At 38.9% G+C, this 22,348-nt stretch overlaps 1 protein-coding gene across 5 annotated transcripts in view; it reads right to left on the reverse strand.

Moving 5' to 3' along the window:
- Positions 1 to 281: 281 nt before the first annotated feature.
- epha3 (eph receptor A3) overlaps positions 282 to 22,348 on the reverse strand; it is a 205,817-nt gene continuing 183,750 nt past the window's right edge. For 4 of the 5 annotated variants that reach the window (XM_039744973.1, XM_039744972.1, XM_039744971.1 and 1 more), the window contains exons 13-17: positions 18,013 to 18,222; positions 17,247 to 17,396; positions 14,095 to 14,288; positions 10,440 to 10,595; positions 282 to 3,395 (exon numbers count right to left, since the gene is read on the reverse strand). In XM_039744973.1, coding sequence (XP_039600907.1) covers positions 3,290 to 3,395; positions 10,440 to 10,595; positions 14,095 to 14,288; positions 17,247 to 17,396; positions 18,013 to 18,222 — 816 coding nt within the window. In that variant the 3' untranslated portion in view covers positions 282 to 3,289. Of the gene's footprint in view, positions 3,396 to 6,557; positions 6,652 to 10,439; positions 10,596 to 14,094; positions 14,289 to 17,246; positions 17,397 to 18,012; positions 18,223 to 22,348 lie in introns of all 5 variants that reach the window. The other variant, XM_039744974.1, reaches the window with a different exon arrangement.

The raw sequence follows: 22,348 nt of genomic DNA on the forward strand, positions 1-22,348 counted from the left end.
AGTGAGTGGCTAAGGCAACTGAACCACAATTCAATTCCCAGCTCAGTTCATAGTTCAATTCCCACCTGTAACACCCTGTGTGACCTTGAACAAGTCACTTCCATGTGTAAACATAAAAACAACTGTAAAAAATACTGCCTTGGATAAAGTTTCAAGACAAATACAGAAAAATAGTAATTGGCACAAGTACACGAGGGCACTGAAGTGGATGTTTTGATGACTCCTTGGCAATGAGAAGGACACCTGAATTCTTAAAAAAGAGACACCACTTGGTCTGCGTATGCATTCTGTAAAAAATATTTTCATTATATTTATTATAAAAATATAAATGTTTCCACTACAAACCCTTTTACATTAGTAGGAGGCAATCTACATCTGCACACAAAAAACCTATATGAGGGATATTTTTTTTTTAATACACAATAAAACTCAGGATTTATAGAATCAAACTATCCCTCCATTTTGTGAACCTACTTTCTTCAACAGAATCAAATTAATAACAAAAGGTAGCAATAATAATAAAAGAAAAATCATGTGGCATGTTTGAAATAATTATAGATGAAAGGAAACCCTTTAAGTGGATGGTGAGTGGAAATAAATAATGCACAGAAAGGATCTTTCTTCTGGCAGTTCAGAGCAGCTTTGCTCACTTGCCTGGACGTCTCTTCTGCCCATGTCTACACAGGACATGTACTGTGATGGCCACACTGGTGTGAGGCTAGCTGGGGATACACTATATCTTTACATATGTACAAGTTAGCAATTATAATAATACTGTGAATCACACAATGGACTCCTGTTGGCAAGCTGGCACTCTGCTCAGTTTAAGGCATTACTTGACTAGGTGACCATGGCATGCACTCATTCTTGTTGAAATAAGCCAAACCAACTCTGCTTTTCTTTATATCTAAGTGGAGTATATGGCACTGTTGTAGATGGGAAAGGCCAGGAGATGCAGACCCAAGAGCTTTCCTCTCTGGCTAGAGTATGTAATGGCAGCAGATGAATTATATCAATCATTTTTGATACATCTAAAAGGCTACTTTTTTCTGTCTGGCATGCATGTGTGGATATTGTGGGGCATGCCCCTTGCGTCAGAATAACCATTCTTTAAATATGAGCTCTGAGTGGAAAAACACATTCATGTCATGCTCTAAGTCATAAAATGAAATTTGAGAACTTAAGAAACATCAAGAAACCACAACATCTCCCACTGACTGACCTTTGATTTCAAATGCCACAAACCTGCAACAGGAAGCATGGTGGCTGAAATGGCTGCCTTCACATCTCAGCAATAACGCTGAAGCATTCACGCAGTAAGAAGCATCCACAACCTCAGAATGAGTATACAATTAAAAACCACTATTAAAAACAACGAATTTTGCATTGAATATGAACCTTACTGCTACAAAAATGTATTTGTGAGCATGTTGTATTTCCTCCTACTACTGTTTTTTGGTTCACTGGAATATTTTCACTGACTTAAAAACTTGCAGACTAACCATTTTACATGAAAATAGGCTTAGACCAGTTGCAACAAACTTAGTCGACGTTTTGACCTTTTATATTACGTGTTGGTTTATGTTGATGACCAAATAAGATGATGCTGGAATTGTCACGGTTATTGCAGCCAAGTTTCTTGTTGTGATATCCTTGTTAAATGATGTGAAAGGTCAGCAAGTGGAAGAAGTTCGGGTCTACATGTTTCCCTGAGTTCCTTACTTTCATCTTGGATAATGAGATGAACTTTTTTCTTCCCAACCTGGGAACTTTAATATTCGTGTTGTGCAACATTAACGCAATTTTAGTTCTCATCCCAGTCAAGTCTAATTTGAGCTTCAACATAAACCAGCATAAAATGTTTACAAGTAAAAGTGCAAGAAAAGTGAATACCTTTGTTGCGATCAGCATTAGCCTGGCTGACATCTGTTGTTTATTTACTTGGTCTGCAGCGTAGAAGTGTTTGCAAATATAGCTGTAAACCAATCTATAATAAAATGAAATAATACTGTATAATTCATTTATAGTATATGTAATGCAAAAAACATCTAACATCATGAAGAGAGAGTAGCAATTCTTGAAAAACCTCCAACTAGCCATACTGTGTGGTTGTTCAACCCGGTAAACTCCAACATGACATGAAGGTGTCATTGCTCAGCACAGCTTGCCAGTTAGTACTGTTTGAGTCACAAACATTTCAGCTTTTCAGGTCATACACAATAGGATATTGTTTTATGCATAAGGGTAACAGGCAATCGCCATTCATACAAAGATAAAAAATGTTTATTAGTTGGTTCATAACAAGTAGCTGTTAATGTGTATAAATACACATACACTTTGGCATGTTTCTGACCAAAATGGTAATTCATTAGTGGCTGCTTTTATTATGCAAAACCATGCCCAGATCACATTAAGCCTCCCTCGTTATGGGGAAACTGACCTTAATAAGTATAGTGGATTTCAAGTCTCAAAATATGGGCAGTCTAAGTCCACTTTTAGGGGCATTTGGACAATAACACTTGCCAAACCTGCACATAAGACTCCATTTGTAAGAACCCTTCTTTTCCTGCTTTCGTGTAAGTTCTGTGGCCTTCAGGAGAGGGTAGGCTTCCCAGCAGCTGCTTTTAGTGCTCTAGGGCACTTGTCTTGCTGATGGGTGGGTGAGTTAAAAGAGCTGCAGGATGAGAAGAATGAACAAAAAGGTGCAACAGGAATTCAGTGTGTAAAAGTGTCAGGCCAACCCAGACTTCTCCAATGCGTGGTCCACGTGCTACTACCCTGCATACACCCGCTGGCAGACTCTGGAACCTGGCTGTCCATTGGCTGGTCAGGCTTTTCTCTCCGTGACATTACTTTCATTTATTGCTAAGTGATTTTATGGCTGAAAAAAATATTCATCCAGAAATGTCCTTCTTCCCCGCTCCACAGGGCATCGAGTCCTCCAGGTCCACATATCTTTCGTATAAAAGTGATGATCTGAGTTGAGACATACAGAAACACACTGCATTCCTATTGGACTGCACATTTTCCCCAGGGATTCAGGGTGTGATTTATCTCCGCTCATCTGAATAAGGACTTTCAGCCTTCTGGTGCAGCAAGTAGAGGCTATGCTCCCCTCAACAGGGTTGGCGAGGCAATGCTGCTTTGCTCCCTTATGGACATTTTAATGTATTAAGGCAACAATATGCAACCCCCAAGAGTTAGAGGCGTCCAGATTCAGAGTGCTTTGTGGTCTTCCTGAGACCCTCAGACCTGTTCCTCAGTGGCCTGGAGCTGAGAAGGTCCATGCTTACACAGGAACAGGGCCGTTCTTTGTGTGCGTTTCAAGTGCTTTAATGCTGCTTATTATCTGCTTCTGTGGTCCAACGATCGAGACACCCATCTTCTTAAAGTCCCTGTATGTTAATTGAAGAAAAAAACAACAACAAAACAATATAGTCAAAAGGTAGAAGTAGAGAAAATGAGACCACGAGCACTGCACAAAACCCAGGTGACACAATAAAGCTTCATCTGTCTGCCTTTCATAGATGATAGAGTCAGCACTTCTGCTTGGTCCATGCCGTTTTTTACAATGTGAACATCTTCATTTGAGTGTATTAATCATGAAAATGAAAAATCAACATACAACTGCAAAAATCTGCTACGGTGGTGACAGCTCACCTTAAAAGTCATAGTTCTACACTCTTTATATTCGATGATGTGACAACTAAATGAGCACAACACACATGGACATACATATGTAACATGCAAAGTTGTACCATTGTTTGTAAGATAACAGGCCTTTGTTAAAAAAAAAAAAAATATATTGTATACAGAAAAGCTCCTAGTTAATTACATAGTACTTCTGATACAACCAATTAACTGACACCACTAGAATTGAGGCCCATTAATTTATGAAATTCCCCAAAAATTCACAGCTAGTCTATCAATAAAGAGGATAGTCACAAAATCATTTTCAAAACTCAGGAAATATTTACAGGTGAAAAGCAACCACAATTTTCAGTTGGAGATGGACTGTTTAGTACAACTCGGTAGTGCTACTAACCCATTTACAGCGAAAGTCAGTGGTGTCAGGTTTGTAAAATGTAAGAAGCATGCTGAAATTCCCAGGGTCAAGAAGCTCAAGTCGCATTGGTAACTTTGATAATTGTATAAAGTTCTCTTTTTTTTAATATGTAACTAACCACTGAATATGCATATTCTGACTAGGGGTAAAGTATGAACCAGTGTTATGCCAGCCCATAACATGGCACCCACATATGCCCACATTCACACGTAGCAGGGTAATTTACAGTTGTAATTGCCCTAAGGTGGTCTTGGGAATGTGGGAGAAAACTACAGTATGACAATAACTAACAAGGAGAAGGTGTCCTGTCTCTATAGAGACAGCGAAAGAGTCGCAAGATAAATTATGGTCTTAGAAGTACTGAGGCGTTGTGTCAGTCATTAGCTAACAGTGGTAAGCTATAATCCTATTTATGTTAAGATTTCAAATTAATACTAAAATAAAAAGGAAAATCAATTAAGAGGGAGAACAAAAGATACATAAAAGCACAATCACAAACAGAAACAAACTACAAGGTGCAGCATACGGTGTAGACATGTTGAACTCTGTATAAAGCACAGTTTTCACAGATCCAACCTCCCTCAATTTTCAGAACAAGTACTACTTGGTGTAAAACCTGTCTCTGAATCTGCTGGTCTGAGCTTTCATGAAGAGTTGACATCTGCCAAATTGTAAAGACTGAACAGATTGTTCAGGTGGCTTGAAACCTTTCCAATGGGACAGGCCTTATTTCGTTGTTGCTTATAATAAATCTTCTATACCTGAACACCAATCAGAATGTTTTTTTTTTATCCAGAGAGGCAGTTTCACAGTAGCACACAGTGATGCCATAAGTCAGCACACTTTCTATGGTGTGGGCCAACAAAGTTAAAAGAATCACCTTATTATTCTCCCGTATTAAACATTCCTGAGGAAATCGAGGTGCTCTTGTGCACTTTTTAGCATGACCTCTGTGTTATGTGTCCCTTTTAGATCTCCAGGGAATGTGAAGTAGCTAACATGGTTTAAGTATGTTGAAACCGTTTCCAGATCTGCAGTACATCAATGCACTGTTATTGTAGTATCCTGTACAACTTTTGAATGAGTATTGCTAAATAAGTTGACAATGAAAAAATCATGTAGACTGTTTCACATTCTCTGAACAGCATGGAAACCTGGGACTACTGAATTTTTATTTAAACTAAGAGTGACCTTGGAGTTTACCACAATGATGTAATCCACACTATAAAATATGGTTGCTGATCACCTAGTAATGAGAAACCAATTTAGAATTTTAGAAATATGGGCGAACTATTCTTTAAAATAGCAGCCTATGATTAACTAGTGTCCAGGGCTGGTTCCTGTGTTGCACGTAATGTTGCCGGTATAGGATCTGGCTTAATGTGAATCTGAATTGGATTTATGTGGATTTGAGAATTTAGTGCTATTCCTTCTACTATCTATAGGTTATCATGCTTCCACTACACACTGCACTCTTTCATTAAATGACAAAATTATATTAAATGACAAAAGTACCTCGTAATGTACTGTAACTTAAACCAAGCTCCTTTGATCCATGGTAATGTCACTCTTTTTACCTCACTGATGTACCCCATTCAGGGTACTTACTCTTACCTTGACTATACTAGCTCTTATCCATTTTGTTCTGACAGCTCCACAACTCATTAGTCTTTTTGCAACTATTAGGAGTTACAAGAATGCTACCTTCTTGTATAACCCTGAACACTTCAACACTCCAAATGAATGAGCAGTAATGGCTGCCATAGTACATTTCAGATATAGTCTACAGTGTAAGGCACTGTATGATTGGCTGCCCAAAGCATCATGTGGCCAGGTTAAAGTATACATTGATTATTAAACCCTCCATGAGATACATGTGACAATCGATCTCAGTTTACCCTTCTTCCCAGTGAGGTTGTAGAGTCCATATAACATCTCCCTCATTTCTCCAATGCCGCTAGTTTTCAAACAGCATTATCAGAAATGGAACGACATCTTATCTCATATTGTGCCTTGCTCCTAATCTTTTTATCAGAACAATGGGTTCCCTCTAATCCGCAGTAGAACACAGGCAACTAAACATATGAAATAAAGAGAAACACAATGCAGCCTGAGTCAGAATCTAGACTTGGATACCGTGAACTCTGGGACCACACCTAGGTGACTTTCAGTACAATCTGGACAGTTGACGCACTATACGAGGCATTCAAGTGCTGACTCATCTTATTTTGGTGATAACACTGCTGGGTTTTGTGTGTCATTTCAGTAAGGTCAGGTTAGTGGAAGCAAAGCCAGGTTAGAAGGTGATGGCACATGCACCTTTAGAAAGCAGAGAGCATTTGGCTACAATGCTTGAATCATTTCACAGATTGAAAGCGGTGGCAAGTAGTTTGCGTCTGTGCTGCAAGGTGGTGGGAAGCAGCAACCAATTTAGCAAGGTTGTTCGGAGGCAGTCAGCATAAGCATCATACTTTATCTCCTGTGGACCCACCATCTGGGATTGTTGAGGTTAAAGTGTTGAAATTCCTAGGGCCAGGTCGAGCTCAGGTGAAGGCCACACTGGTTTGATGTCAGTCAGGCATATTCTACAAATAAAGCAGAGCTTTAGAAAAAAGTTGGCACATGACCAGTGCAATTTCTTGTGCCAGTATGGGAGCACTACTAATTCTAGCATTCATCTGAAGACAGGTGAGGTGATCTGCTGCTGTCCTTTGAAAGTCATCCAGAGAAGGCATCCAAATCAGAGGAGCATGGCGCTGGAGAAAATGCCCAGATATATGAGTAATATTAACATGGCATTGCTGCTTAGGCTGCCACTGCATGGCTGTACAAACATTGCTAATCTATTCAGAAAGTTAAGTAAAAAAAGTTGCCCTGTGCCAATTATTAGACACATGTGGTGTACAGTGGTTGCTGGCCACGAATTGTTGTGCATTTAATCTTGTCTGCACTGACCTGGCAGTGTATGGTCTTAAGTGAATGCTGCAGAAATGCCCATCTAGGCAAGATTTATTAAGCTTGTGTACAGCAGGGCACACAACTAACAAGCGAGCTGGGGACTTACAAGGCTCTGAAGCAATTAAACCAGAGTCAGGGGTGAAGGGAAGTAACCTTCTTGGGATTTGCATCTAATTATTGGCAACATGCATGTTACAAGTGTTTGTTTGGCCCTCTTGTCCATTGCTGCCCAGGAAGACAATGTGAGCCAAGCCTTTCATCATTTCTGCAGAGTTCACTGAAAAAAAAAATAGCCTGATCAAAAGGCCGCCTGGGAAAGCAAAGCTATGCTGTTCTGCACTTCCCATTAAGACAGAAGGTAGAGGGCTTTATTATTTCAAGTGCTGCATTTATTAAGTGCAATCACTCCAAGTATGAGAATGTGCAAATTACTCCATGCTGCTGGGGCTGAGTGCAGCTGCCTCCTTGGTGGGGTGTGATGCCTGTAGCACAATATTAGACAGTTTAACTGTTTAGTCTTTGTACAAGGCCAGACAAGTTTAGTTGGGTTTACTTTACCACCTTTTACTGTAAAGTGACTTAACGCACAAAGATTTGTGGCATCTGGTGTGCAGCAGGCTATTTGGATTTCATGTAGCATATTGAAGAAGGGGCCATTTGTGTTGTGAGATGCTGTAAACAGAGCCATGGGTTTTACTACTGGTGGAGCAGTTTCTTGTTGACGGAGCTCAGCAAAGTGTTACGTGCTGTGTCATCAGGGGTCAGATTCATAAAACTTGTGTACACACAAAAAGAGGAGAGAAGTAATGCTCTGGTCAATGCGCTGCCAATCTAAATTGGCCAATTTTCACTACAACAGACTCGCTTGGTGATTGGTAAATTGGCCAATCACAAAAATCGTTTTTTTCCAGCATCTGCTTTTCTAAGCTTTATGGTAATTTAGTTGTAGTGCTTCTTTATGTGAGGTATTATGGTAGTTGAGGTAGCACTTGGCTGTGAGCTTCCTTTAAAAAGAAAGCAGTAAGGCAGAATTTACCATTGAGAGTGATGAATACTAGGAAGAATACTAGGCTTTAGATTAAAGGTAATGGAGTAATAAAATGAGAAAAAGGAACTGGAGCAGTCATTCTGTGCATTTAGACAAACTGCAAGAAAATCTGCTTTAATGAATTTAGACCTTTTTCTTTTGCTCTTTAAAAATACACACTGTTTTTCCGAGTTTGATCAGTGCTTGAGCTTGTGTTAAGTACAGCAGCTCACATTTTCAATTTAATTAAAAACAATTTTAGATTGCAGCTTTATAAACAATAGGATTGTTAGTTTAACCTAAAAAATGTGTTTATTTTATTTGTAAATGTGTAAACCATGTCAGTCTTGTGTCTTCTTGATAAACATCTTATGAATATTTGACAGATTTATTATTGCATTTATTGTTTATGGGTATGTGTCATACAGTACAGGTTTTGGTAAGAAACAAGTACTACATTATTAAAACGGTAATCCATATTTATAATAACACCATAAAATTTGGAATGTCTAGCTGGAAAACATTAAAAACACAAACAAACAAAATAACTCTGTATAAATATAGTGAATGTAAAATTTAAAAGCAAAAAAAAGCATAGCGAAATTAATGATTAAAAATTATTTAAACAAAGTGTGTGTGTATATTTACATTCAAAGCAGTGTTTAACTGCCAATATCAATTAATGGAATTTATGCGTGAGAATTTATTTTTTGTTAGACAAATGGTGAAAATTACTTTTTTTTAAATTAAGCTTTTTTTCAGATAAGTGCATTACAGTACATTATAAATTAGGCAATATGACAGCTTGTAATTATGAGAAGCATTTTTAATACCATATGAATTATGGATAAATATTTTCTTTACATATTGTATTTTTTATGGTCAAAGAACAATGAAAAACATGTGTTAATAAAAAATGGTAACACCTGTGGTCTATAGTTTAATTACAAAAATTCCAAAGTTAATACTTTAATATAAAACATAAGTCTTCTCTGCATCTTGTTATGCAGGATCTTAGTGTAAGTCTTTTAAAGAGATTAAAAAAAAAAAAATCTAAATCAGTATCAGAATCGGCCAATCCAGTAACATGATATAGGTGATTGGTATTGGCCCTAAAAAATCTGATCACAGTATACGTAGAAGAAAAGCGCTACAAAGCAGCACATGATCTTGCGTGGTTATTTGCGGCGTGCAGCCAGATACTCTTGAATTCAGGTGATGGAGTCTAAATGCAGTAGGCTGCTCTACCAGCCAATGATGTTCTGCAGCATTGTGACTGCAAATGTATAAGGTTGATCAGCATAGGCCATGTATGGTTTTTTCAGGGTAGCAACCAGGTAGAGGTTAAGGCGCATTCACATACACACATTTGAAATAATGATTGTGAGTTATAAAAGTAAACTGCATAGAAATTTGCATTTGCCAGGTTTTATAAATCTGAATTTTTTTTTTGTCATATTTGCATATTTTCACACTCAAATTCAGATAAACCTTTAGAGATGAGATCTGAGGTATTTTGCAGACAAGTTTCAATTTTACGTGGTTCTGTGCTATTATGGGGTGGCTCTCCATCACATGACATTGTATGCAATACTTTGTCTCAAGTGATGTGTGGCGGTCAGTTGAAGCTGTGTCACACACCAAGTTACAGGTACATTTATGTGACTACACATGTTGTAAGCATAGCCCCATTGGAGGTGGCACTCTGAAGGCAGAGCACTTCTTTGTGTGATATATTGCTCTGTGTTATTTGACATGTTGCATGTTGACCTGTGTCATCAGGTGCAATGCACATATAGCATTTGGATGTGTCATCCAGTGAGTAGAGTCCTGTTTCTGGTGGAACTTTGCAGTGAGAGTTTTGTCTTATGTGACACATGACATGCTGCATGCAGACCTGTTACATGATGTGCTGTGTTATGACTGCATATTGCAAACAGAGCTCTGTTTCACATGTTATATTGCAGTTGGAGCTGTATCATGAGGTGTAATGCAAATGCATCTTTCATACTTATGGGCTATTTCTGGCTTTCGTGGCATTTTGTCCTCAGAGATGTCTTGTGTGACTTGTTACAGGTGAAGCTCTGTAATTTAAGTGTTGCTGATGGAAGCTCTACGTCAAAGGACACTTTGCAAGTGAAGGGTGAAATTGTGTGCTATAAGCAGAGTTCTAGAATGTGGCATATTGCATGGAGAATTTGGATTTAGGAGATATGTTGCCTATAGTACATGATGCTCTACTGGATAGAGTTCTGTTATATATACAGTAGTATGTTTCAGGTGGCATTTAAAGTGATCTAGGTGGTTGTATACATTTAATTAAATGTAAAAACAATCAGCCATGACTGCCCTCTCCTTTCCTCCCCATCCCTTTAAAAAGATCCTTACTCTGCAGCTGTTTTAGTTAGAGTTTCAGAGGAGCTGTAGCCAACCCCAGCAAAGCTGTCCTTGCAGGGCACCATCTGAACACTCTCCAACCAGTCCTCCATGGAGCGAAAGCCTGTGACATCAGTGCTATTTTGGTCCAGTAGAAGGTTTGATGGCCTGCAAAGGATTAAAAAAAACATGTTTAGGGGAGAGGTACATGTAACTCTTAACACAAAATGAGTAGACCATCTCACATGTAATTCCTACCATCACTCTGTCATTTGCCATAGAAATGTAAAGAATATAAAAAGTAGAAATCCTCTCCTATGGAGATAATAAGAAAGTATCACTACAGCCATCTTACATTAAAGGATGATGACTTTTACCTAACTATATGCACAGACAATTGAGGGACACTTGACATTCTCATCTCAGTTGCCTTGTCCAATCTTAACTCAATACAGAACAGTATAAAAACTGTAATAGAATGATGAGGCTTGTCACCTTTTTCCATATTATGCTACTGCTCACTCTGACTAGCTATATATAGTAATGAGGCGCTAGTTTCTGCCATCCCAATTGATGTAGAACCCTGCCGGCTCTGTTGTAAGTTGGTAGCCAGGTTCCCCAGTGGAGCTACCTGCAATAGCATTACAAAGTCTACTTTAGTTGAGTTTTTAGTTTGATAAATTTGCATAACAGTTTCCAATCCTCTTAAGCTAATGCAAGGTCACAGGATATCCGGAGCCAATGTGGAAATACTGGTTATAAGGCAGAAAGCAGTGCTGGAAGCAATGCCAGTCTACTGCAGTGACATCAGCCAACTTTAGAATTAACAACTGACTTAACACTTATGTCTGTGGGGACGTGGGAAGAAATGCAGTATCCACGGTTAAATATATCAAAACAAACAAATTATATTTTATATACCAACAACTAATTTGTTATGCTTTATGAGTGTAATAGTGTGATCAAAAAGTTCACACAATTCACTTTCCTCTAATGGAGTACTGGCTGATGAAGTGACTTGTTCAGCCAAACATTATTCTAAATCACGGGTGTCAAACTCCAGGCCTGGAGGGCCGCAGTGGGTGCAGGTTTTCTTTCTAACCCTTTTCCTAATCAGTGTCCAGTTTTCACTGCTAATTAACTTCTTTTCCCTCTATTTTAATAGCCCTGTTTTAAGGATTAAGTCTTCTCAGTTGATTCTTTTCTTCATTAAATGACAACCAAACAGAAGTGAGACATGAAACGAGCCAACAGATAGATGAGCAGCTAAATTGGGGCTTCAAACTCCAACCAGTTCCTTAATGAGAAACTGATTCTTGCTGTTAATTAAACCCGTTATTCAATTCCATGGCTTTTTGCTGCTTTCTTTTTGCCACAACAGACATTTCCAAAACTGTTGATATTCTGTTTTTTTCTAAGAACTCCTAAAATGTTTTGGTAACCTGAGGGATCAACCTTACTGAGACCTTCATCTTTATTTTCAGATTTTGTTTGATGGGTACAGGTGAGCTGGTCATGTCCTGCTTGTTTTATGTCTCATTACTGTCTGGCTGCTAATTAAGGAAAAAACAACTAAGGGGCCTAAGTCAAGCTAATTAAAGCTAAGACTGGTCACTAATTAAGAAGTTAATTAAAGTTAATTAAAGTTAGAATGAAAAACTGCAGCCACTGCGGCTCTCCAGGACTGGAGTTCAACACCCCTGTTCTAAATGGTGATTTTCTATTGTACATATATTCAGAAGGTGCCTTAGAGGTACAGTATTTTCATTGTTTTAAATAATAAGAGCTCTGGCAACTGGTGTGTCTTGCTCAGAGCTGTATACAGTATACAGTGTTGGGGATTGAACCAGTAATGGTATGATTTAGTCTAAACCCTTAGCGTATAGATGGTGATACAGCCTGTTTAATGAATGAATTTAAGCCCCTACTTATAACTCTGTCATTTTACTGTATCTTTTCCTTCCTGTGGCACAAAGTACAGTTATGAAGCATGATAAAGGGAAAGATTAAACTAAAACCATTGTGACCTCCGGCTAACCGCGGCAATGCTGGATTATGAGGAAACATGGACATCTGGACAGTTTAGTCATGGGCAAGAACACACTGAGATACCTCTACTAGAGCACAGCAGGGACTGAAGGTTAACGGACTGTCCGCACATATCTGTCTATGAGTGTGAGCTTCTACACGGCATACAGGAGGTGAAATTTATTGCGTAGACAAATGAGGCGGGCTCCCTGCCGCGTTCCAGCACATGCTTTACTGCCTTCTATAAATCATCACCTCCAGCTCCACAGGCCGAGCGTGTTAAAAGACAATCAGGGAAATTAGCAGCCGCCTCCAAGGGACCCATTTTCACATCATTAGTCACTGTTGTGCACTTCCACACAATAAAGTTCTCTGTTAAAGAGTCAGTCATCCCAGTAGGTTTGTGAGGACTGAGGCCTGCAGTAAAGCCAATAAAAGAGCCTGAAGCGATAACAGGTAGCCAAGACATGTCAAGTAACACCCTGGCATCCGAAAATACTATATGTAGAAAAGAAACAAGTACTATGTACTCTGCTTCTGCTCTGCGCCACGATAACCACATAGTTGGAGTGTCTCTATTTCAGTCCATAAAAGCTTTTCTTTTTGGGTCTAACCAGATAAAAACCCATTGAACTTGATGCAAAGCTTTCCCCAGGCCTAGAATGTCCAACTACCGATAAAAGGAGATCTTTCTGGTTTTGCATCCTGCTCAAATTCACTGTATGAAGTTAAATCTCTTTGTCCATCTGAACATTTGCAAAATTGATGCACCTCAGATTCATTAATAGTGTTTAGCCAAGAAAACCAACCAGAATGTTTCTGTATTACTGGACTTCTTCTGTACACCGTTCCTTGTTAGTATGAAGCTTACTAACATTTTGGACAAATTTACACTCTGCTAATGTAAACATACTCTCTACAGACCAGCTGAAAGCACACTTGCATCAAGAGAATGAAGAATATCCACAATGCAAACAAAGCTTTACTGATATATCTGAACCCAAAAGAAAGGTCCAAACTGGTGAGTTCCAAGGCCTACAGACATATATCCCAATAAAATGTCCTCCCAAACTCTACCAAGATATGCAGATACTGCAGAGATATAAAGACTCTGACAAGAGGTTAATTTACTCCCGATATGTGGGATACTTAGTCATTGTTGAGATATTCATCTTCTTTTTCATCTTCTTCTTTCAGCTGTCCCTGTTAGGGATTGCCACAGTGGATCATCTTCCTCCATATCTTCCTGCTCTTTGCATCATACATTGATGAAATATCCAAATGATGTCATTTTATATATAACACAGCTAAACTGAGTGTCTTCTGAAATAAGTGAACAGATGGCACTGTCTCCACCATGAACAACAACTGAACGCTTCCTGTAGATCCGTTAACTCATTGCCTGCTTTTTCTGCCAACTTGAAGCACAGTGCAGAGTTGTCACAAATGGTTGTATCTGTTATATTAACGATCCCGAGCAATTCCAATGCAACATAACAATAAAATATTGTCTCCAGAGATGCTTTTCCTTTTCTAGGCTTAAGAATTTATATTTAGCCTCAGTAAATCTTTACTTACCACGTGAATCAAATATCTACACAAAAGATGGCCTAGCCCTGGGAATGGAACACAGAAGTACCTGGAGGCAGTGTTGGCAGTTATTTTAAGGTTGCTGGGGTTCCGGATCAGCTTGTCCAGAATGCTGACAATCTGTTCGAACTTGGGCCTATTGTTCCGGTCTTTCTGCCAGCAGTCCAACATCAACTGGTAGAGAGCAGCAGGGCAGTCCATAGGAGGAGGCAAGCGATACCCTTCATCTACTGCTTTGATCACCTTTATGAAGGACAAAAAGAAAGTGCAGTCAGCCAAGCTGTTCTTCATAACAGACTCCCCAAATCCATTATGGGAATGTGAGCAGTCTGGGTGTATCTATAAAGCACTGGGTGCAAAGAATGAATCTCTCCTGGATAGGCAGCAAGTGTGTTGAAGAACAAACTTAACCAAACCCAAACATGACCTTTGCTGATCTCTAAGTATGGATGATACCTTTGTTTGGAATTTCTTCTCATGTTTCAGGAATGGAAGCACAGCTATTGAGAATATCAGGTAAGCTGATTTGTGTTTTCTATTTAAATACAATAAAGTTATGTATTTTAATACATTCTTGTTTATCTTGGCACTGGAGTGTAGAAAGTATGAATTTCATTGTACTCTGTACACACAACAGTACTACTTACTATCGCTACTACCCATTCTTACCAGGCCAATTTTGAGCAACATGTGGCATGGGGCATGTAAATTCTACTTTAACAGTGAGTGGACAGGAAACTGAACCTGGTACAGTGGAGGCAGAAGCACTGAACTTTTCACCACCTAATCATCCATGCTCTGAACTGAAGTATTTAAAACTGAAACAACATTCAGCTTCCACTCTCCATGAAAGGTGTCTGGTAAAAATTAAGCTTTACGTGACACCAGACAAGTGCATGCTTGACACTACTAGAAGCTTTTGACATTCTAAGTACTAACAGAACTGGAATATAAGGATAGAGATGGTTGCATATATTGATTATCAGAGCTTTCACTAGGTTGCTCTAAGTGTTTCTGGATAACTCATTTCTTGCACGGCAGGCGCTAATGTCCATGGAAACCCCTACGTAATGATAGAGAGCATACGGCCAAATATGGCTGTGCAAGACACAACCAGAACCATACTGCACTCTCTGGAATAATAATAATATGTCATTGCTAATTTCTTTATGTGCTATTTTTTTAATATAAAGAGTGTAAGTTGGATGTGGGGAACAGGGTCTTGTGTAACATTCCTCAGCTGTAGGTTCATCAGTGCTACACTCTAACATGCTAGCCAAAAGGCTGTCTAACAAAGTGAGCTGATGACGTGTTGTCTTCACCTAGCTTCTCATCACCATCCAACAGCACATATTTGATGATTTCATTTCCCCACTCAGCTTAAGTGTAACCTCAGAATTCAGGCCAACTAATGTTTCTCATAGCCGTGTGTTCCTGTATATATGTAGGTGTTAAGTGACAAGTGGCTTCAGCACTTCAGAAGGTGCACTTCAGCCACCAGCTCCTACTTCAGAAGGCTGCAACATGAGCACAAACCTGTTGCCAAATATGAGCTTAAAACATTTCTTAATGGGCATTCTTGACCTGCTACAAATTCTTCTTTTTTGTAAATTTGGGTAGATTGGAGGGAGGTGGAGGTCATGCCTTGGCATGCATAACAGGTAAATAAAAGAAGTTAACTTGAAATTCTACCTCGAGCCCTGCTACAAAGCTTTGGGTGAGTCATTTCAGCTGTGCAATTTTACATCTTTGGAACATATACATCACATGGATCTGTGTTAGGAATTAATCAGAATTTAACTACAAGTGACGATTACTTGTCTAGCACATTTTTACACCATTCCAGGACGTGTTAAAATTTCAGTAAGATTGCTTTAGTAGCATTACGTAAATTTACTTTTTACAAATGTACGACATGCTGATCATGTGACTTGCTCAGGGCTACCCAGATGTGGGAACCAAAATGACAACCTCTACCTTACAGTCCAGTGTCTTGGCCACTAGTTCACACAGACTCAAGGTGGCAGGTAAACAGGGTGATTTCTTAGTCAATAAAGGACTGGATTCCTGCCAGCTTAAACTACACACTTAACTCATTTAGTATGTGATCCTGAACAAGACCTTAACCTGCTAGTCCTCACAAGGTATAAATATTGAAGCTGCCTGGAAGGCACTATGGATGATATTCATAAAAGAAAGGTGCTATGTTCCATAACTTTCTTCAGGTAGTTAACAAACAGTCCAACCTGTTGACCTCTTCCGTGAAGGAGCACATAAACTAGCACCTCCAGAGTGTGCTCTGTGGTGGTGGGTTCCTGCACCATTTTCTGGGTACTGCTAGCATTTCCTACCTTTAAAGGTGAAGCAAGGGGGCTCAGGAATTAATTATTGATACTCTATAAATTACAGAAGAGAGACGACAGCTTATAGTTATATTGAAGCACTACTATTTTAGTCTGAATGATTGTGGATTTGGAGTACAGTGTGCCTAGGAGCCTCCAGGAAGCACAGTTTTCAGTGGTGTGGCAGCTGATTGCGTTTTTGATCCAACACTGGATTTGAAATTGCCCTTTCATCCAGTGTTGCAGAATCTCAAAAAACAGGGAAACATTTCTGTAACAATGTAGTCGTGGGAACAACAGCGACGGTGTGAAAGTTTTGGTATAACAGCCAGTCAACTGCTCCGTCAACAGTTTCGTCCCTTGAAAGAGGAAGAGGAATCACTACTACTGCAAACTTGAAAGCAGTAATTTGGAATGGATCAAATATCTGATGAAAATGTATTCAGAGAGCCAACTCCTTTAGTCTGCAGGAGGGGAGAGGCTAAGAGAGGACCTGGACACATAGTGAAATTATACAACCAAATGGGGAACAGGGATGAATTGGAATTTTCTATTAGGGAAGGAGAATGCTGACCTACCTGTTTTGTTCGGGATCATTACATATCACACACGCAAAAAAATAAACAATTTATAAAATAAACAGATATATGTTGCATTTTTCTAATATTGGTTACCTCCTTAAGATTAGTTTTTCATTTTTTTGTTAAAATGTCTTCATTTAAGGTACTGGTGCTATGTGCTCAAGTTAAAGACTTACAAATGAGACAGATGAGCCAGCATATGCCTTAATGTTAGGTGATAAGAGTCACTCTGAAAGACAGCTGAACCCATTTTGACCAAAGCCATCACCTGTACTCACATCCTGATTGGACATCTCCCAGTAAGGTCTCTCTCCATAGGACATGACCTCCCAGAGGACGATGCCATAGCTCCATACATCGCTAGCTGAGGTGAATTTGCGATAAGCAATAGCTTCAGGTGCCGTCCATCGGATTGGGATCTTCCCACCCTGCACATCAAAAAAACATGTTAAGTAGACATTACCTCATACATGTTTACAAGAACAGTTGCCATTGGGAGTTACAAAGGCAAGTAGATAGCTCCTTATCTCCAGAAAGTAACATAGATTGGCTTCCAGACAGAGAAGAAAAATATGTAATGATTTGCCTGCTAGGCTTTAAAGCTTATAAATCGTCCAACAAAATGAGTGTAAATCTCTACTGTTATACTATTTAGTGGATCAACTAAACTGCACATATCCAGGACCTGTCTAAGCTGTGGGTGGGCTATACATTTCTTTAACTACTCACACTGAATTCTTTAACATCTGTGATAACTAACTGCTGGGGTGAATTGCACCTGAGTTAAAATAGATCACCCCATACTTGGCGAAACATCCTTCTCTTCCTCTTGGACTGGATCATCAATATCCAGCATCACACTAAAGTCCTGCAACTCTACCAACATACCATAATTGCAACTTGCTTGCGCAATCTAGGGAAATAAACACAGAAGATGTGGCTGAGTGTCCATGAGGTCAAATTCACATGTTACACCAACCAGCACCTGTTTCATCCACCTGTTTCCTTTCATATGGCACTATGGAAACTCTAACATGCTCTCACCCGAGTGGTATAAGCTGCCTCTGGGTCATCCTCCAGCACACGTGACAGCCCAAAATCAGACACTTTGCACACCAGGTTGCTGTTCACAAGGATGTTGCGAGCTGCCAGGTCCCGGTGGACATATCCCATGTCCGACAGATATTTCATGCCAGAAGCAATCCCACGAAGCATCCCCACAAGCTGGATTCCAGTGAATTGGGCGTCATGCTTCTAAAGGGAAGGAAAAAGTGATTTGGAGAATGAACTGAGTTTCCAGGCAAAGCAGAAGCATGTTGATGGAGATGAGGATACACAAGGGTATGCTCTAACCACCAGGAGCAATGCTGTTTTTTTCTTTACCCCTAACTGGGAATGACTACCCAAGGAGATGGTTTGAACGCTGAAAATAGTATATGAAAATGTTAGGCTGACAAACCAGAAACTAGAAGAACTAGACAACTCATGAAGCTATGTCTTCATCTTCAAAAAGCGCACCTTCAGGATGTACATAGGCTATATCATGTAAAGTTCACAACAAAATAGGAGGGTGACAAGACAAAACTTTTATTCTTTTGGAATCCAGACTTCCAGGCAAGTGGTACAAGTGCATTGAGAAGGGTGGGAACTACATTGAGAAATTATATTATCAGTTTTGTTAAGGTTTATTCCATTTTCTAATAAATCCCATTTTCTAACTTTAGTTTGACTCCCCCTCGTATAATAAATCACGAAAGCCATCTGATTGAGTTATCCCACTCTTCCAGTGCTCCACTTACATTTTGCACCGATATGGTGCTATTCATATCATGTCAGTGACCTCCCACATGTTAATTCATTCACTTGTTCTTCAACTAAGCCATTTCTATATGTATACTGTGGCACTTTCACAACAAAAAACATTTTAATACAATTTGTTTTGTAAGAACATATTAATATAAAGCTCACATAATAAGCAGGATTCATATGTAAAAATAAACACTTCATACACCTGTGGTGACAGTAAAAATGAACAAGACCTCAAAATAGAGGTTTTCTTGGTGTTTACACCTTGAGACAGTCAATTTGCCTGAAGCTGCAGAAGTCCCTGTGTTTCCCTGCACTGAAGGATTTCACTTTACTCATCTTATTAATGATGTTATTTTGAACACAATGGAGAAAATGCATATTCTCCTAAATTCTCCTGATGATTTTTCCTGTGATGTAGCTTGTTTTAATTTATTTCTAACAGGTTAAGTAAGAACTAATAACCAAAAGCCATTTGAAAGGTTACAGCTTGTGAATACCAAATCTGTACGCTAATTATTTTGATGTTAGTGCTAAAGATGCCTCTACTTGCTGTGCTAGTTCTCTCTATGGCCATGGTCACACTGCACCTAAAAGTGCATCAAGTTCTGATTTCCAGCTCATATCTGATTTTTCTTTTTGGTTTGACTGTTCAAATAACTTTGCGATTGATCCAGATCCAATATGAATGTATACAGCTATCTGTCTTGTGTCTAACAATCTGTCCTGTTCATGTAAAGTTCATCATGATTGTCCTTTTTCATAAATGATCGACTGATTGTCCTAACACTCTCCTTCTCAGCACTTCATTGAAATCTTTGCTGTATAATGTTTCACTGACATTTTTGTAATGTTTTGTATATTCAGTTATTCATGTAACGTTGAAGCTACAGTACATAAAATCATTGAAACTTATGCATGTGATTTTCAAATACTCTATAGCTCTATACACAGTAGCAATTTTAACAAGTTAAAGTATGTTACAGTATTACATTGCAATTTGTTTTGCATTTGCCTAGAAAGGTGCTATATACGAAATCTGTTTGTAACACAAAAATATGATTAATGTGCTATGTTGTTCATATTAATAAGGAAATATACTACATCATGACTGATAACTGACTTAAACCATTTTGCAAATGCTTTAATTAGGCTGCTGCTTTACAGTACTCTTTATTGCCATATACTGTATGATGGATTATGTGACGATTTCCTGGATAGGAGTACTCAGAAGTTGTTTTTAGAGTCTCCGGGTGTTCAGCAAGTGTGATGCAAAGAGCATTATGCAGGTGAGATACAAGGGTGTACAAAGTGAAATACTGGGCTGCAACTGGCAACTAGTCATGTCAGAAGCATTTGGTGGCTATTGGTGTTGCTTGGCACAATGCATATCAATTACAGTGATCAGTGTGCAAAAGCAGGGCATCAAATGTCACTCCATCCTTCCAACTATATACTACTGTCCTTACAGTCAACTGTCTTGGAACTTTTGCAATTGTTTATCCATTTCTCATTTTAGGTCCAAGGGACATTCATCTTCCTTCTGTAGGTTATACATTATTGCTGCTTCCAATGTGACTAAACACTCGATATCCATCTATAGCTATTAATGTGGCATTTAGATTGTAACTGACTTTTTATTCTTTTGTAGGATATTGATTTTTACTTTCCATGTGGTGGTAGTTCAGCAAAATTACACACACACATATATATATGTATATATATACTATACTATACTATATATACTATACTATACTATATATATATATATATATACTAGCTGTTCCCCTGTGGCTTTGCCCACGTAGTAGTGAAACAGGACAGTGAGAAGGACCCCTCTTGGCTCCCTACTCCTGACGTCACGCTTTCTCCTCCCCTCGGCTTGCAAGTTGGCTCCTGCAAGCGAACTATGATTCTTAGAATGATGAGAGAAGTTGCAAAACCAACCGGAATGATCAAGCAAATTATAGAAAAAAGCCTGTAGTTCTCTCGTTCGCTAGCTAAGGTATAGTACACACCCTGAGACTGATGCGGGAGTGTGGAGGGCCCCGCTCCTCTCCCCTCAGCCCACTGCATGGTCTCTTGGATGCACACAAATAAGTTGGTACCACAAGCGAACTATGATGCATAGCGCAATGAGAGAATTTGCAAAATCAACTGGAATATTAAAGCAAATTATAGAAAAAAAACCTGATCTGAATCCATTAAGTAGTTCTCTAGTGAAGAGCGGACAGATAGACAGACAGACATTGGATTTTATACATACAGAGATATACATATAATATATAAACAAAACTAGGGGGTCCCCTCCTGCTTGCTTCGCTTGCCAACCCCTCTGCTCGCTTCGCTCACCAACCACTTTGTATCTCTGCTGCTCCTCCGAAACCCTTTCTTAAACATTGATAAAATGGGAAACAAATACAGTTTTTCTTTTACCGCCTCTTTGCTCGATTAGCTGCTGGTTTGCTGCTGCTGCAGTGTTGCATGATCTGCAACTCGTGCGGCGCTTCAAACATTTAAAAGCCTGTACAGCAGCTGTACTACTGCTTGTGTTTTACTTCCGGCCCCAGGCGTGGTTAAATCTTTTAGGACAAGGTTTTAAAATAAGTCCGATTTAAAGCGTGACAAAAACAGGACATTAAAAACGTCATTGTTGCACTTTTAGGCTTAGAATTTTATATATATAGAGTAGATATTACATACACATACATACACATTGAAAGAGGGTACAGATATATTAGATTAGATTAACTGTACGACCAATCTAAGATGGGTTGAAATCCAAGTAATCAATGTAGACCTTAGCATTAATGTTTGCAATACAGCACACAATGCATTCTGTTATATGCCATTTGGTAGGGAATTCGTAAAAATATACTAATGTTTGTGATCCACCATCTTTTGTAAAGACAGAAATGTAGCAAATGGATGGACACACAGACAGAGACACAGACACTTATCCTTTTATTAAGGTGGATTATATTATATTATATTGATAAAGATATAGCTTATCAAAATACCTCAGTTCAATGAGGCATGCATTATTTTTTGCATATGAATCTTCTTGAAGAGAACTTATTTCACTGACATCTGGTGGCATGGGGCTCTGGCACTCCACATATTTCATAGATGTCAATCAATCATTTAGGCAAGCTGAGCAATCAGCAAGTACTTTGTGATCTACAGTATAATTATCATGCAATTATTCTGCTCTGCTTTAACTTCTTCATATTCATTGATGCAGAAAAGTAGAAAGGCTGGCCCACTCTCCTGTATTGAAGACAACCACCATCAAATCATACTCCATAAATCTATAATAGGCATGTTGGAGGCATGTGAAGGGGAAGTCTTACTTATTCATTTTAATCATCTGTCTAAATTCTTGTTGTTAGCTTAATTCAATTATTTTTTACATAGTGCAGTATCTTTATATACCAGGCACCGGATAATCAGTTAATAAACAGGTTTGCAAATATTTTTTGTGATATTCCTTTTTTTAAATTGTGCGTTTCATGGACCTTAACAGGCAGCATTGACTGGAGTATGAGATAATGAACTGTAAGGCACTCTTCTA

This window comes from Polypterus senegalus, chromosome 2, assembly GCF_016835505.1.
Source record: "Polypterus senegalus isolate Bchr_013 chromosome 2, ASM1683550v1, whole genome shotgun sequence".
Lineage (NCBI taxonomy): Eukaryota > Metazoa > Chordata > Cladistia > Polypteriformes > Polypteridae > Polypterus > Polypterus senegalus.